The 15,407-nt window shown below is 60.7% G+C and overlaps 1 protein-coding gene and 1 long non-coding RNA gene across 2 annotated transcripts; both read left to right on the plus strand.

Annotated features, from left to right (window-relative positions):
- Window positions 1-684: 684 nt before the first annotated feature.
- Window positions 685-9,782, plus strand: MCL1 (MCL1 apoptosis regulator, BCL2 family member). Its single transcript, XM_050306285.1, has 5 exons — window positions 685-932; window positions 1,179-1,296; window positions 1,329-1,579; window positions 5,514-5,761; window positions 8,277-9,782. Exons 1-5 carry the CDS (start codon window positions 752-754, stop codon window positions 8,391-8,393), a joined length of 915 nt encoding a protein of 304 aa, XP_050162242.1. The 5' UTR covers window positions 685-751; the 3' UTR covers window positions 8,394-9,782.
- LOC126635270 (uncharacterized) lies at window positions 3,705-5,500 on the plus strand. The gene is made up of 3 exons (XR_007627588.1): window positions 3,705-4,483; window positions 4,848-5,065; window positions 5,285-5,500. It is a non-coding gene; the product is annotated as an uncharacterized LOC126635270 (long non-coding RNA).
- Window positions 9,783-15,407: the final 5,625 nt, after the last annotated feature.

Consider the following 15,407-nt stretch of genomic DNA (forward strand, 5'->3'; position numbering starts at 1 on the left):
GGAAGTCAGGAAAAGAGGGGATGGGGGTCAGGAAAAGAGGGATGGGAGTCAGGGAAAGGGAGGATTGGGGTTGGGAAAAGAGGGATGGGAGTCGGGAAAAGAGGGAATGGAAATCGGGAAAAGAGGGATGGGGCTCAGGAAAAGGAGGGTGGGAGTTGGGAAAGAGGGGGATGGAAGTCGGGAAAAGGGGGATGGAAATTGGAAAAAGAGGGAATGGGGGTCAGGAAAAGGGGAATGGGGGTCAGGAAAAGAGGGAATGGGAGTCAGGAAAAGAAGGAATGGGGGTCAGGAAAAGAGGGGATGGAGGTCAGGAAAAGAGGGGATGGGGGTCAGGAAAAGAGGGCTGGGGGTCGGGAAGAGGCGGGTTCCCCCCTTTCCCCCTCACACCCCCCTCTCTCCCCACACCTCTCGGTGTGTGGCCGGGGCGGGCCCGCTGTGGGCCCTGCCCCCGGAGCCGGGGCCGCCCTCGCCGTGGGCCCTGCCCCCGGAGCCGGGGCCGCCCTCGCCGTGGGCCCTGCCCCGGAGCCGGGGCCGCCCTCGCCGTGGGCCCTGCCCCCGGAGCCGGGGCCGCCCTCGCTGTGGGCCCTGCCCCCGGAGCCGGGGCCGCCCTCGCTGTGGGCTCTGCCCCCGGAGCCGGGGCCGCCCTCGCTGTGGGCCCTGCCCCCGGAGCCGGGGCCGCCCTCGCCGGCCTCGTCAGCGCCGCTCCCGATAAAAGGGCGGCGGCGGCCGCGGCCCGCCCGCAGCCAGCGCCATGTTCTCCCTGCGGCCCCGGGCCGTGCTCGGCTTCAACCTCTACTGCGGGGGCTCGCCCGCCTCGGCACACACAGCGCCAGCGCCGCCGCCAACGCCTCGGCCGGAGCCGCCGCTCGGAGCCGCCTCGGGAGAAGAATCCCCCTCAGGAGAAGAATCCCCCTCATCAGGAGAAGAATCCCCCTCATCAGGAGAAGAATCCCCCTCCTCAGGAGAAGAATCCCCCTCAGGAGAATCCCCCTCAGGAAAATCCCCCTCAGGAGAACCCCCCTCAGGAGAAGAATCCCCCTCAGGAGGATCCCCCTCAGGAAAATCCCCCTCAAGAGAAGAACCCCCCTCAGGAAAATCCCCCTCAGGAGGAGAATCCCCCTCAGGAGCCGCCGAGCGGCCCGGCCGCCCCCCCCGCTCGCTGATTGGCTGCGGCACCGCGCCGCGCTCGCTGATTGGCTGCGGCGCCGCGCCGCGCTCGCTGATTGGCTGCGGCGCGGCTCTTTGGCGCCCCGAGCAGGAGCTGGACGGCTGCGACTCCGAGCCCGAGAAGGGCCCCAGGAGGAGGAGGAGGAAGAAGAAGAAGAAGAAAGGGGGGATTCCCTGCCCGGCACCCCCCCGGGACCCCCCGACAGGCTGCGGCAGGACACGCTGGAGCTCATCGGCCGCTACCTGCGGGAGGCGGCGGGGGAGGCCTCGCCGGCCGGCGCTAAGAAGCTGTTTCCCGGACTGCTGGGGGGGCCCGGCCGGCCCGGAGGGGAGGCCGTGATGGAGAAGGCGCTGGAGACGCTGCGGAGGGTCGGCGATGGAGTCATGAGGAAGCACGAGCTCGCCTTCCAAGGTGGGCGGTGGCCGCGGTGACCCCCGAGCCTTCCCCCGGGTGGGGAGGGAGAGAACCCATCGACCCCCCCCACACCCCCTTTTGGGGCCGAGCCACGGACCCCGGGCCCGGCGTGGGGAGGGTTTTTTTTTGGGGGGGGTCTCCCTGCGAGAGGGGGCACAGGGAGGGGTGGTCCCGGGGTTCTTGGGGTCAGGGATCCACCCTTTGGGTCAGGGATCCACCCTTTGGGTGGGGGATCCAGCCTTGGGGTGGGGGATCCATCTTTGGGGTGGGGGATCCATCTTTGGGGTGGGGGATCCTCCCTTGGGGTGGGGATCCAGCACTGGGGTGGGGATCCATCTTTGGGGTGGGGATCCATCTTTGGGGTGGGGATCCATCTTTAGGGGTAGAGATCCATCTTTGGGGTGGGGATCCACCTTTGGGGTGGGGATCCACCCTTGGGGTCAGGAATCCACCCTTGGGGTCAGGAATCCACCCTTGGGGTCAGGAATCCACCCTTGGGGTGGGGGATCCTCCCTTGGGGTCAGGGATCCACCCTTGGGGTCAGGGATCCACTCTTGAGGTCAGGAATCCAGCCTTGAGGTCGGGAATCCAGCCTTGAGGTCGGGAATCCAGCCTTGGGGTCGGGAATCCAGCCTTGGGGTCGGGAATCCACCCTTTGGGTCGGGAATCCACCCTTGAGGTCAGGAATCCACCCTTGAGGTCAGGGATCCACCCTTGGGGTCGGGGATCCTCCCTTGGGGTCGGGGATCCACCCTTGGGGTCGGGGATCCACCCTTGGGGTCGGGGATCCTCCCCTGAGGTCAGGAATCCACCCTTGGGGTCGGGGTTCCACCCTTGAGGTCAGGAATCCACCCTTGAGGTCGGGGATCCACCCTTGAGGTCGGGGATCCACCCCTGGGGTCGGGGTTCCACCCTTGGGGTCGGGGATCCACCCTTGGGGTCGGGGATCCTCCCTTGGGGTCGGGAATGCACCCTTGAGGTCGGGGATCCACCCTTGAGGTCGGGGATCCACCCCTGGGGTCGGGGTTCCACCCTTGAGGTCGGGGATCCACCCTTGGGGTCGGGAATCCACCCTTGGGGTCGGGAATCCACCCTTGGGGTCGGGGATCCTCCCTTGGGGTCGGGGATCCCCCTCCCACCGTCCTTTTCCGGGTGGGAGAGGAGGAAGCGGCAGGAGCTCCAGTTGGGGGAGGTCGTTCCAGGATATTTGGGTGAATTCAAGGGTTAAATAAAAAAGAATTAAAAAAGGGGCAGCCGAGCGAGAGAGGCGATTAAAAAAACGAAACCGAACTTTGCCCCGCTGGGAGGAGGAGGAGGAGGAGGAGGAAAAGGAAAAGCCACCCCTGGCCTGTGCGGGGCAGATAATCTGGTTACAAATCAACCCCCGGTTCCTCCTGGGGTCCCCGCCGGGCTCAGGAATCCGAAAATCCCTTAGTTCAGGGCTTGGGAATGTTCCCACCCTCAATTTAGGGATTTTTTTTGGAGGTGTAAGGGGAGAATTTTGGGTCGATTCAGGGGGTCGCGGAATCGCGGGGTGGGCTGGGTGGGAAGGGACCTTTTAAAGCTCATCCAGCGCCTGGGCAGGGGACACCTCCCCCTGTCCCAAACTGCTCCAAAAACCGGGCAGGGAAAGAGCTAAAAACGCGCCCGAAGCTTCCCTTCCATCCGCTGGGAGAATCGTGGGGGTTTATTTTTTCCTCCCTCTGTGCCAATTCCCGGACGTGCCTCTGGAATGACTCCCCGGGAGGAAAGGAATGTCCAGGAATGTGACGTTCTGGTGCTTTCCTGAGGAGCAGGAGGAGGAGGAGGAGCGGTTTTAGGGGAGGTTTCCTGCCCGTTTCGAGCAACAACAAGCGGCGCCTCTCGGGGCTCTGGGCGAGGGCACAGCCGGGAATTGGGGGGCTCTGGAAGGAGCTGGGGAGGGGCCCTGGTTTCTGTCCCCGGGCTTGGTTCTGACGCGGGGCTGGAAAAGTTCGGGATGGGGGAGGGAGGGAGGAGATCAGAGTGTGTCCTGGAGTGGATTTGGTGCGTCCTGGGATGGGTTTGGTGCGTCCTGGGATGGGTTTGGTGCGTCCTGGGATGGTTTTTGTGCACCCCGGGATGGTTTTGATGCATCCTGGAATGGTTTTTGTGTGTCCTGGGATGGTTTTTATGTGTCCTGGAGTGATTTTTGTGTGTCCCAGCTGAGCCAGAGCCCTCTGAGGAAGCTCTGCCTGGCCCTGCAGGGTGAACTTGGCTCCATCTCCAGGGGTTGGGCTCAGCCCAGGGTTAGTCCTGACACGGAAAACTTTGACACAGGGGGTGTAATGAGCTCAGGCACCACAAGGGAGGGGGAGGAAGGTCCTCAAGGTGTGTCCTGGAATGGTTTTTGTGCACCCTGGGATGGTTTTTGTGTGTCCCAGCCGAGCCAGAGCCCCCTGAGGAAGCTCTGCCTGTCCCTACAGGGTGTCCTTGGCTCCATCTCCAGGGGTTGGGCTCAGCCCAGGGTCAGTTCTGGTGTGGTAGGATTTGAAAAGCTCGAGGCAGAGGAGTGAGGAAGGAGCTCAGAGTGTGTCCTGGGCTGGTTTGTGTGTCCCAGCTGAGTCAGGGCCCTCTAAAGAAGCTCTGCCTGGCCCTGCAGGGTGAACTTGGTTTCATCTCCAGGGGTTGAACTCTGCCCAGGGTTAGATCTGGGGTGGTGGGACTGGAAAAGCTCGGGACAGAGGAGTGAGGAAGGAGCTCAGAGTGTGGCCTGGGTTGGGCAGAGCCCTCTGATGGTGCAGAATGTGCTTTGCCTGGCCCTGCAGGGTGTCCTTGGTTTGAGCTCCAGGGGTTGGGCTCAGCCCAGGGTTAGATCTGACACGGAAAACTTTGACACAGGGGGTGTGACGTGCTCAGACACCACAAGGGAGGGGGAGGAAGGTCCTCAAGGTGTGTCCTGGGATGGTTTTTGTGTATCCCAGCTGAGCCAGAGCCCCCTGAGGAAGCTCTGCCTGGCCCTGCAGGGTGTCCTTGGCTTCATCTCCAGGGGTTGGGTTCAGCCCAGGGTCAGTTCTGGTGTGGTAGGATTTGAAAAGCTCGAGACAGAGGAGTGAGGAAGGAGCTCAGAGTGAGGCCTGGGTTGATTTTTGGGCAGCAGAACCCTCTGAGGAAGCTTTGCCTGTCCCTGCAGGGTGTCCTTGGCTCCATCTCCAGGGGTTGGGCTCAGCCCAGGGTTAGATCTGACATGGAAAACTTTGACACAGGGGGTGTGACGTGCTCAGACACCACAAGGAGGGGGAGGAAGGAAGTCAAAGTGTGTGCTGGGCTGGTTTGTGTGTGCTGGGCTGATTTTTGTGTGTCCTGGGCTGAGTCAGAGCCCTCTAAAGAAGCTCTGCCTGGCCCTGCAGGGTGTCCTTGGTTTGAGCTCCAGGGGTTGAACTCTGCCCAGGGTTAGATCTGACGTCATGGGGCAGGAGACAGGGGGTGTGACGAGCTCAGACACCACAAGGGAGGGGGAGGAAGGTCCTCAAGGTGTGTGCTGGGCTGATTTTTGCGTGTGCTGGGCTGATTTTTGTGTGTCCCAGCTGAGCCAGAGCCCCCTGAGGAAGCTCTGCCTGGCCCTGCAGGGTGAACTTGGTTTGAGCTCCAGGGGTTGAACTCTGCCCAGGGTTAGATCTGACGTCATGGGGCAGGAGACAGGGGGTGTGACGAGCTCAGACACCCCAAGGGAGGGGGAGGAAGGTCCTCAAGGTGTGTCCTGGAATGGTTTTTGTGTGTCCTGGAATGGTTTTTGTGTGTCCTGGGCTGATTTTTGTGTGTCCTGGGCTGCTTTGTGTCCATCCCAACCTCTTCAGACCCCCTGAAGGAAGCAGGCCCTGCCCTCCATCCCTTTTCTCCCCCAACCCCGGGGTGGATTTTCCCCTCCCTCCAACCCAACCAACCCTTCCCTCTCCTCTCTCTCCCACCCCAGGGATGCTGAGGAAGCTGGAGATCCGGCAGGAGCAGGACCTGCAGGCCGTGGTGGAGGTGGCAGGGCACGTGTTCAGCGATGGGGTGACCAACTGGGGCCGGGTGGTGACCCTGGTGGCCTTCGGGGCCTTCGTGGCGCGGCAGCTGCGGGGCCCGGAGCGCGAGCGCTGCGTGGGAGCCCTGGCCCAGATCCTGAGCGACGCCCTCGTGGGGGCACGGAGGGACTGGCTGATCCAGCAGGGGGGATGGGTGAGTGAGGGGGGGAAATGGGGGTGTTATTGGGGTGTTAATGGGGTGTTAATGGGGTGTTAATGGGGGCTGCTCCAGCAGGGGGGATGGGTGAGTGAGGGGGGACTCCTGGAGGTGTTATGGGGGCTGCTCCAGCAGGGGGGATGGGTGAGAGATGGGGGTGTCATTGGGGTGTTAATGGGGGCTGGGGGTGTCATTGGGGGCTGCTCCAGCAGGGGGATGGGTGAGAGATGGGGTGTCATTGGGGTGTTATTGGGGGCTGGGGGTGTCATTGGGGGCTGCTCCAGCAGGGGGGATGGGTGAGAGATGGGGTGTTATTGGGGTGTTATTGGGGTGTTATTGGGGTGTTATTGGGGTGTTATTGGGGTGTTAATGGGGGTGTCATTGAGGTGTTAATCGGGGCTGCTCCAGCAGGGGGGATGGGTGAGAGATGGGGGTGTCATTGGGGTGTCATTGGGGTGTTAATGGGGGCTGCTCCAGCAGAGGGATGGGTGAGAGATGGGGAAATGGGGTGTTATTGGGGTGTTATTGGGGTGTTAATGGGGGCTGCTCCAGCAGGGGATGGGTGAGTGAGGGAGATGGGTGAGAGATGGGGGCTGGGGGTGTTAATGGGGGCTGCTCCAGCACGGGGATGGGTGAGGAATGGGGGAATGGGGGTGTTAATGGGGGCTGCTCCAGCAGGGGATGGGTGAGTGAGGGGGTGTTATTGGGGGTGTTAATGGGGGGCTGGGGGGTGCTCATTAGGGGTGTTAATGAGGGGTGTCATTGGGGTGTCACTGGGGCTGCTCCAGCAGGGGGATGGGTGAGGAATGGGGGTGTTATTGGGGGCTGCTCCAGCAGGGGGATGGGTGAGTGAGGGGTGTTATTGGGGGGCTGGGGGTGTCATTGGGGTGTCAATGGGGGCTGCTCCAGCAGGGGATGGGTGAGTGAGGGGGAAATGGGGTGTTAATGGGGTGTTATTGGGGGCTGGGGGTGTCATTGGGGTGTCATTGGGGTGTTAATGGGGGCTGCTCCAGCAGGGGGATGGGTGAGGAATGAGGGGGATGGGGGCTCCTGGGGGTGTTATGGGGGCTGGGAGTGTCATTGGGGTGTCATTGGGGGCTGCTCCAGCAGGGGGATGGGTGAGTGAGGGGGTGTTATTGGGGTGTTAATGGGGGCTGCTCCAGCAGGGGGATGGGTGAGTGAGGGGGAAATGGGGGTGTTATTGGGGCTGCTCCAGCAGGGGGATGGGTGAGTGAGGGGGATGTTATGGGGGCTGGGGTGTCATTGGGGTGTCACTGGGGGCTGCTCCAGCAGGGGGATGGGTGAGTGAGGGGGATGTTATGGGGGGCTGGGGGTGTCATTGGGGGCTGCTCCAGCAGGGGGATGGGTGAGTGAGATGGGGCGTTATGGGGGCTGGGGTGTCACTGGGGGCTGGGGTGTTATGGGGGCTGCTCCAGCAGAGGGATGGGTGAGTGATGAGGGACTGGGGGTGTCATTGGGGGCTGCTCCAGCAGGGGGATGGGTGAGCAATGGGGGTGCTGGGCTGGGGAGAGGGCTGGGGGTGTCACTGGGGGTGTCATGGGGGGTGCTGGGTCAGGGGAAGGGGCTGGGGGTGTCATTGGGGGCTGCTGGGTCAGGGGAAGGGGCTGGGGGTGTCATTGGGGGCTGCTGGGTCAGGGGAAGGGGCTGGGGGTGTCATTGGGGCTGCCCCAGCTGCTCCCACAGCCACCGACCCTGCAGGGTGTTCCTGTTGGATCCTGCAGCCCCTACAGGGGTTTGTGGGGATCCTGCAGCTCCTACAGGGAGATTCCTGAGGGAAATGGGGCTGTGGGGATCCTGCAGCTCCTCCAGGGAATTTGTGGGGATCCTGGAGCTCCTCCAGGGAATTTGTGGGGATCCTGCAGCCCCTACAGGGGGATTCCTGAGGGAACTGGGGCTGTGGGGATCCTGGAGCTCCTACAGGGATTTGTGGGGATCTTGGGGCTCCTCCAGGGACTTGTGGGGATCCTGCAGCTCCTCCAGGGAATTTGTGGGGATCCTGCAGCTCCTACAGGGGGATTCCTGAGGGAAACGGGGTTTGTGGGAATCCTGGAGCTCCTACAGGTGTTTGTGGGGATCCTGCAGCTCCTACAGGGATTTGTGGGGATCCTGCAGCTCCTCCAGGGAATTTGTGGGGATCCTGCAGCTCCTCCAGGGGTTTGTGGGGATCCTGCAGCTCCTCAAGGGGGATTCCTGAGGGAACTGGGGCTGTGGGGCTGCAGGAGCTCCTACAGGAGGATTTCTAGGGGAATCAGGGTTTGTGGGGATGCAGGAGCTCCTACAGGGAGATTCCTGAGGGAACTGGGATTGTGGGGATCCTGCAGCTCCTACAGGGGAGATTCCTGAGGGAACTGGGGCTGTGGGGATCCAGGTTGTGGGGCTGGGCTGGGCTGGGCTGTGGGACCCCACTGGGCTTTGCCCTTCCCCTCCCTCCCTCCTCCCTCCTCCCAGCGCACATTCCTGACCTTTCCCCCATCTCTCCCTCTGTTCCCAGGAGGGCTTCGTGGACTTTTTCCGTGTGGAGGACCTGGAGGGGAGCCTGCGGAGCATCCTGGTGGCCTTCGCGGGCGTGGCGGGGCTGGGGGCGGGCCTGGCCTTCCTGAGCCGCTGATCCCGGCCTGGCCTCGCCTCCCGAGGGGCCGGACGAGCTCCGGGCCCTCCTCCCACACGGCAGAATTCCCCCTGGGATGCTCCCTGCGCCACGAGGAGGAGGAGGAGGAGGAGGAGGAGGAGGGGGTGGCCCTGCTCAGCTGGATGGAAAATGCTGGAAGGTTTGGCTGCTCTTCCCCACCCCCCCTCCCCAGAGGATGATGATGATGATGATGAAGCAGGATCAGCCCCTGGGCTCGGACTGAGAGAGGAGGAGAAACCTCAAAGAGGAAAACTCCAGGAACAGCCCCCCCTGTCCCCTTTTCCTTCCTCCTGCCAAAAAATCCTGGAGGTGCTGAGCCCTCCCCCCCGTGGGGGTTTGGTTTTTTTTTTTGGGGGGGGTCCTCAATGAGCAGCCCCCTCTGGAAGGGGCAGAGAGCTTTGGGATCCTCTGCCAGGACATGGAAGTGCTGGAGCCTCTTTCCATTCCCCCCTCCAGGAGGGTCCCAGGGGGGATGAGAAGGAAGGAGAGAATTTTGGATGTGCCCCCCCTGGAAATGGGGGAAATCCGCGGGAAAAAGGACATTTGGAGAGCGGGGGATGTGATTCCATCCCCCAGAAATCCTGGAGTGGCCCAGCCTCGGGGTTGGGGGTTTAAATCTCGGGTTTTTTTGGGTGGTTTTGGCCTCCCGGGGAAGGGGGGGTGGGATTGGGAGGAGCTTGGGAGTCACTTCTTCATCCCTCTTGTCCCTCGTGTGCTTCCAATCCCTCCTCCTGCTCCTCCTATCCCTCCTCCTGCTCCTCCAATCCTTCTGTTCCCTCCTCCTGCTCCTCCAATCCTTCTGCTCCCTCCTCCTGCTCCTCCCATCCCTCCTCCTGTCCCTCCCATCCCTCCTCCAATCCTTCTCATCCCTCCTCCTGCTCCTCCAATCCTTCTGTTCCCTCCTCCTGCTCCTCCCATCCCTCCTCCTGTCCCTCCTATCCCTCCTCCTGCTCCTCCAGTCCTTCCAATCCTTCCTGCCCATGCAAAAATCTCTCCTGCTCCTCCCATCCCTCCTGTTCCTCCAGTTCCTCCTCCTGTCCCTCCCACCCCCTCCTGCTCCTCCAATCCTTCCAATCCCTCCTCCTGCTCCTCCCATCCCTCCTGCTCCTCCAGTTCCTCCTCCTCCTCCTCCCCTCCCTCCTCCTGCTCCTCCAATCCTTCCAATCCCTCCTGCCCATCCAAAAATCCCTCCTGCTCCTCCCCTCCGTCCTCCTGCTGCTCCGATCCTTCCAATCCCTTCCCGCCCCTCCAAAAATCCCTCCTTGCTCCTCCCCTCCCTGTCCTTCCCTCCTCGCATCCCCGGGCTGGACGAGGCTGAGGTTTGAATGTAAAGAACTTTAGGTGTTTTTGGGGGGTTGGGGGATGATTTTGGCTCCCTGGAGGGCTGGCAGGCTGTCCCGCCCGGCCGGATCAGGGACGCTTGGGAGCCCAGGGGCGCTCGAGGATGCTCGGGAGCCCCGGGGATGCTCGGGGGTCTCGGGAGCCCAGGGGATGCTCAGGAGCCCAGGGGATGCTCAGGAGCCCTAGGGGATGCTCGGGGGACGCTCAGGAGCCCTGGGGCGCTCAGGAGCCCGGGGATGCTCGGGGGCGCTCAGGGAGCCCAGGGGGCGCTCAGGAGCCCCGGGGATGCTCAGGAGCCCAGGGGATGCTCGGGGGACGCTCGGGAGCCCCGGGGGACGCTCGGGGGATGCTCGGGAGCCCCGGGGGATGCTCGGGGGACGCTCGGGAGCCCCGGGGGACGCTCGGGAGCCTCGGGAGCCCAGGGGACGCTCAGGAGCCTCGGGAGCCCAGGGGATGCCTCAGGAGCCCCGGGGGATGCTCGGGAGCCCCGGGGGATGCTCGGGGGATGCTCGGGAGCCCCGGGGGATGCTCGGGAGCCCCGGGGGACGCTCGGGAGCCTCGGGAGCCCCGGGGGATGCTCGGGAGCCTCGGGGGACGCTCGGGCGCTCGGGAGCTCCGGGAATGCGCCCGCCCCGAGCTGGGTTTGCTCAATAAACGGCTCTTGGCTCTCGCTGCTCTCGCCGCTCTCCTCGGCCACGGCGCGGGGGGAGTGGGGGATTCTTTTTTTGGGGGGTGGAAACGCCCCCCGGGGGAGGGGGTGGTGGCATTTCTGGGGTGTCCTGTGGCACCTCTGGGGTGTTTGGTGTCACCTCTGGGGTGTTTGGTGTCACCCCTGGGGGGTCTGGTGGCACCCCTGGGTGTCTGGTGGCACCTCTGGGTGTTTGGTGGCACCTCTGGGGTGTTTGGTGGCACCTCTTGGGGGTCTGGTGGCACCTTCTGAGCTCCCTGAGCTGCCTTGGGGGGTTCTGGTGTCACCTCTGGACTGTCCTGTGTCACCTCTGGGCTGTCCTTTGTCACCTCTGGGGTGTTTGGTGGCACCTCCTGGACTCCCAGAGCTGCTCTGGGGATCTGGTGTCATCTCTGGACTGTCCTGTGTCACCTCCTGGGTTCCCAGAGCTGCCTTAGGGTGTCCTGTGTCACCTCTGGAGGGTCTGGTGTCACCTGCTGGACTCCCAGAGCTGCTCTGAGCTGTCCTGTGTCACCTCTGGGGGGTCTGGTGGCACCTCCTGGGCTCCCAGAGCTGCCTTGGGGGGGTCTGGTGTCACCCCTGGGGTGTTTTGTGTCACCTCCTGGACTCCCAGAGCTGCTCTGGGGGGTCTGGTGTCACCTTTGAGGCATCTGGTGGCACCTCTGGGTGTTTGGTGGCACCTCTGGGGTGTTTGGTGTCACCTCCTGGACTCCCAGAGCTGCTCTGAGCTGTCCTGTGTCACCTCTGGGGTGTCTGGTGGCAGCTCTGGGTGTTTGGTGGCACCTCTTGGGGGTCTGGTGGCACCTCCTGAGCTGCCTTGGGGGGTTCTGGTGTCACCTCTGGGCTGTCCTTTGTCACCTCTGGGGCGTTTGGTGTCACCTCCTGGGTTCCCAGAACTGCCTTAGGGTGTCCTGTGTCACCTCTGGGTGTCCTGTGTCACCTCTGGGGTGTTTTGTGGCACCTCCTGGACTCCCAGAGCTGCTCTGGACTGTCCTGTGTCACCTCTGAGGTGTTTGGTGTCACCTCTGGGCTGTCCTGTGTCACCTCTGGGGTGTTTGGTGTCACCTCCTGAGCTCCCAGAGCTGCCCTGGGGGGTTCTGGTGTCACCTCTGGGTGTCCTGTGTCACCTCTGGGATGTTTTTGGTGTCACCCCTGGGCTGTTTGGTGTCACCTCCTGGGGTCCCAGAGCTGCTCTGGACTGTCCGGTGGCACCTCTGGAGCGTTTGGTGGCACCTCCTGAGCTTCCAGAGCTACTTTAGGGTTATTTTGGAGTTATTTCAGGCTTATTTTCGGGGTTATTTTCGGGGTTATTTTGGGGTTATTTTTGGGTTATTTTTGGAGTTATTTCGGGGTTATTTTGGGGTTATTTTTGGGTTATTTTTGTTTATTTTTTGGGGTTATTTTGGTGTCATTTTGGGGTTATTTTGGCGTTATTTTTGGCACCATTTTGGGGTTATTTTGGGTTATTTCATGGTTATTTTTGGGGTTATTTTGGGGTTATTTTTGGGTTATTTCATGGTTATTTTTGGGGTTATTTTTGTTTATTTTTTGGGGTTATTTTTGGGGTTGTTTTGGGGTTATTTTTTGATTATTTTGGGGTTATTTCAGGGTTATTTTTGGGGTTATTTTTTGGGTTATTTTGGAGTTATCTTTGGGGTTATTTCAGGGTTATTTCATGGTTATTTTGAGGTTATTTTGGGGGGGGGGCTCTGAATTTTGGGGTTCTGACGTCCCCCAGATCCCAAGGGGTTGATTTTGGGGGGTTTTTGGTGTCTCCCAGAGCGCGGGCTGCAGTTTTTTTTGGGTTTGTTTTTTATTTTTGGTGCCAGCCCTTCCTGGAAGGCTCCGATGAAGCCGCGAGGTTTCCTTTTCCTCTCCCCTCCCCCTTCCCCTCCCCCTCCCCGGGCTTTTTGGGGTTTTTTTTTCGCCGAAACGGCCGCGACTTCTGCGAATTTTGGTGTAAATAAACTCGGGGTGGGGGAGGGGAGGGGAGGGGTTTGGGTTAAAGATTAAAGATTAAAGAGGAAGATTAAAAATGAAAGATTCAAAATTCAAAATTCAAAATTCAAAATTAAATTACAAATGAAAGCAACTCCCGCTTTGGTTTTTAGGGGTTTTGGGGGGTTTTTTAGGGGTTTTGGTGGGGATTTAGGGGGTTTTTTAGGGGTTTTGGGGGGATTTTGGGCGGTTTTTAGGGATATTGGGGGGGATTTAGGGTTTTTTTAGGGGTTTGTGGGGATTTAGGTTTTTAGGGAGTTTGGGGGATTTAGGGTTTTTAGGGTTTTGGGGGGATTTAGGGTTTTTTAGGGAGTTTGGGGGGATTTAGGGTTTTTAGGGATATTGGGGATTTATGGGTTTTTAGGGGGTTTGGGGAGTTTAGGGGTTTTTAGGGGGTGTTTTGGGGGGGATTTAGGGGTTTTAAGGGGTTTTGGGGGGATTTAGGGCTTTTTAGGGGTTTTTTAGGGGTTTAGGGGTTTTTAGGAGGTGTTTTTGCGGGGATTTAGGGAATTTTTAGGGGTTTTGTGGTGTATTTAGGGGTTTTTTAAGGGATTTTGGGGGGATTTAGGGTTTTTTTAAGGGTTTTGTGGTGGATTTAGGTGGTTTTTGTATTTTTTGGGGGGGGTCAAACCCCGTTCCCGTTCACCGCAGTGTCCCCTGGGAGGGGGCGTGGCTATGCAAATCACCCGTGATTGACACCGCGCATCGACCAATGGGAGCGGATTATTCAATGAGAGGGCGTGGCCTCCACGTCCGGCCCTTCCGAGGCCGCGGGTTCGAGACCCGCGGGGGAAACCCCGGGAATGGGGTGGGATGGGGGGGATTGGGGGGTCCCACGACCCCAAAACCGGGGGGGATCCCGCACGGCGGAGACCCCCGGAGCGCCCCCAGGACTGGAGGTAAAAGAACCGCCCCCCCATATCGGCTGAGACCACGCCCGGCTCACGACACGAGTGGGACCCCCCACCCTGGGGACACCCCCGGGAGGTGCCAAAAAAAAACTAAAAAAAACAATGGGGAGCCACCGAAACACCGACAGAGCCCGCGGGGCTGCAGAGAAACGGCTTTAACGTGAACTACAGGAGGAGGGAAAAGAAGAGGGGGGGAAAAAAGGGGGGAATTTGAGGACAAAAATAATCCCGGTTGGACTCGGCTCCTGCAGGAGGAGGAGCAGCCGAGCCGGGGTGGGGGAGGAAGGGGCATCTGCCTGACACCCCTGAACACCCTCCCACCCCAGGGGGGTCCCCTGAATCCCCTCCCACCCCAGGAGGGTCCCTTGAACCCCCTCCCACCCCAGGGGGGTCCCCTGAATCCCCTTCTCACTCCAGGAGGGTCCCCTAAACCCCTTTCCCACCCCAAGAGGGTCCCCTGAACCCCTTTTCCACCCCAAGAGAGTCCCCTGGGCCCCTTTTCCCACCCCAAGAGGGTCCCCTGAGCCCTTTTCTAGTTCAGAAGGGTCCCCTGAACGCCTTTCCCACCCCAAGAGGGTCCCCTGAACCCCTTTTCTAGCTCAGAAGGGTCCCCTGAACCCCTTTTCTCACTCCACGAGGGTCCCCTTAACCCTTTTTCCACTCCAGGAGGGTCCCCTGGACCCCTTTTCTACCTCAGAAGGGTCCCCTGAACCCCTTCCCAGCCCCTCTCCACCCCAAGAGGGTCCCCTGAACTCCTTTTCCACCCAAGAGGGTCCCTGAACCCCTTTCCTACCTCAGAAGGGTCCCCTGAACCCTTTCCCACCCCAAGAGAGTCCCTTGAACCCCTTTTTCGACCCCAAGAGGGTCCCCTGAACCCCTTTTCCCACCCCAAGAGAGTCCCTTGAACCCCTTTTCCACCCCAAGAGGGTCCCTGAACCCCTTTTCCCACCCCAAGAGGGTCCCCTGAACCCCTTTCCCACCCCAAGAGGGTCCCCTGAACCCCTTTTCCCACCCCAAGAGGGTCCCCTGCCCCCTTCTCAGCCCTCAGCCCACCCCAGGATGCAGCTTTGGGGTTTGTTTTTAGGGGCTGAGTCCCCTCAGAGCAGTCTAGGAAGTTCTTAGGGGCTCCTCACTGGAATCTGGGGAGATTTTTAGAGATTTTTAGGGGCTGAGTCCCCTCAAAGCAGTCTGGGGAGGTTTTCAGGGTCTGAGTCTCCTCAGTGCAGTCTGGGGAGGTTTTTAGGGTCTGAGCGCCCCCAGAGTAGTTTGGGGAGGTTTTTAGGGTCTCCCTGCTACAGTCTGGGGAGGTTTTTAGGGGCTGAGTGCCCTCAGAGTAGTTTGGGGAGGTTTTTAGGGTCTCCCTGCTACAGTCTGGGGAGGTTTTCAGGTTCTGAGTCCCCTCAGAGTAGTCTAGGAAGTTTTTAGGGGCTCCCTACTGCAGTCTGGGGAGATTTTTAGGGGCTGAGTCCCCCCAGAGCAGTCTTGGAAGTTTTTAGGGTCTGAGCCCCCCCAGAGCAGTCTGGAGAGGTTTTTAGGGTCTCCCTGCTGCACTCTGAGGAGGTTTTTAGGGTCTGAGTCTCCCCAGAGCAGTTTAGGAAGTTCTTAGGGGCTCCCAGATGTAGCTGGGGAGGTTTTCAGGGTCTGAGTCCCCCCAGAGCAGCCTGGGGAGGTTTTTAGGGTCTCTCCACTGCAACCTGGAGAGGTTTTCAGGGTCTGAGTCTCCTCAGTGCAGCCTGGGCAGGTTTCCAGGGTCTGAGTCCCCCCAGAGCAGCCTGGGGAAGTTTTTAGGGGCTCCCCACTGCACTCTGGGGAGGTTTTTAGGGTCTGAGCCCCCCCAGAGTAGTTTGGAGAGGTTTTTAGGGTCTCCCCACTGCAATCTGGGGAGGTTTTCAGGGTCTGAGCCCTCCCAGAGCAGTTAGGAAGTTCTTAGGGGCTCCCCAGAGCAGTCTGGGGAGGTTTTTAGGGTCTGAGTGCCCTCAGAGTAGTTTGGGGAGGTTTTTAGGGGCTCCCAGATGTAGCTGGGGAGGTTTTCAGGTTCTGACTCCCCCTCAGAGC

Source organism: Myiozetetes cayanensis, unplaced genomic scaffold, assembly GCF_022539395.1.
Source record: "Myiozetetes cayanensis isolate MyiCay16 unplaced genomic scaffold, myiCay2020 scf119, whole genome shotgun sequence".
NCBI classification, from domain to species: Eukaryota; Metazoa; Chordata; class Aves; order Passeriformes; family Tyrannidae; genus Myiozetetes; species Myiozetetes cayanensis.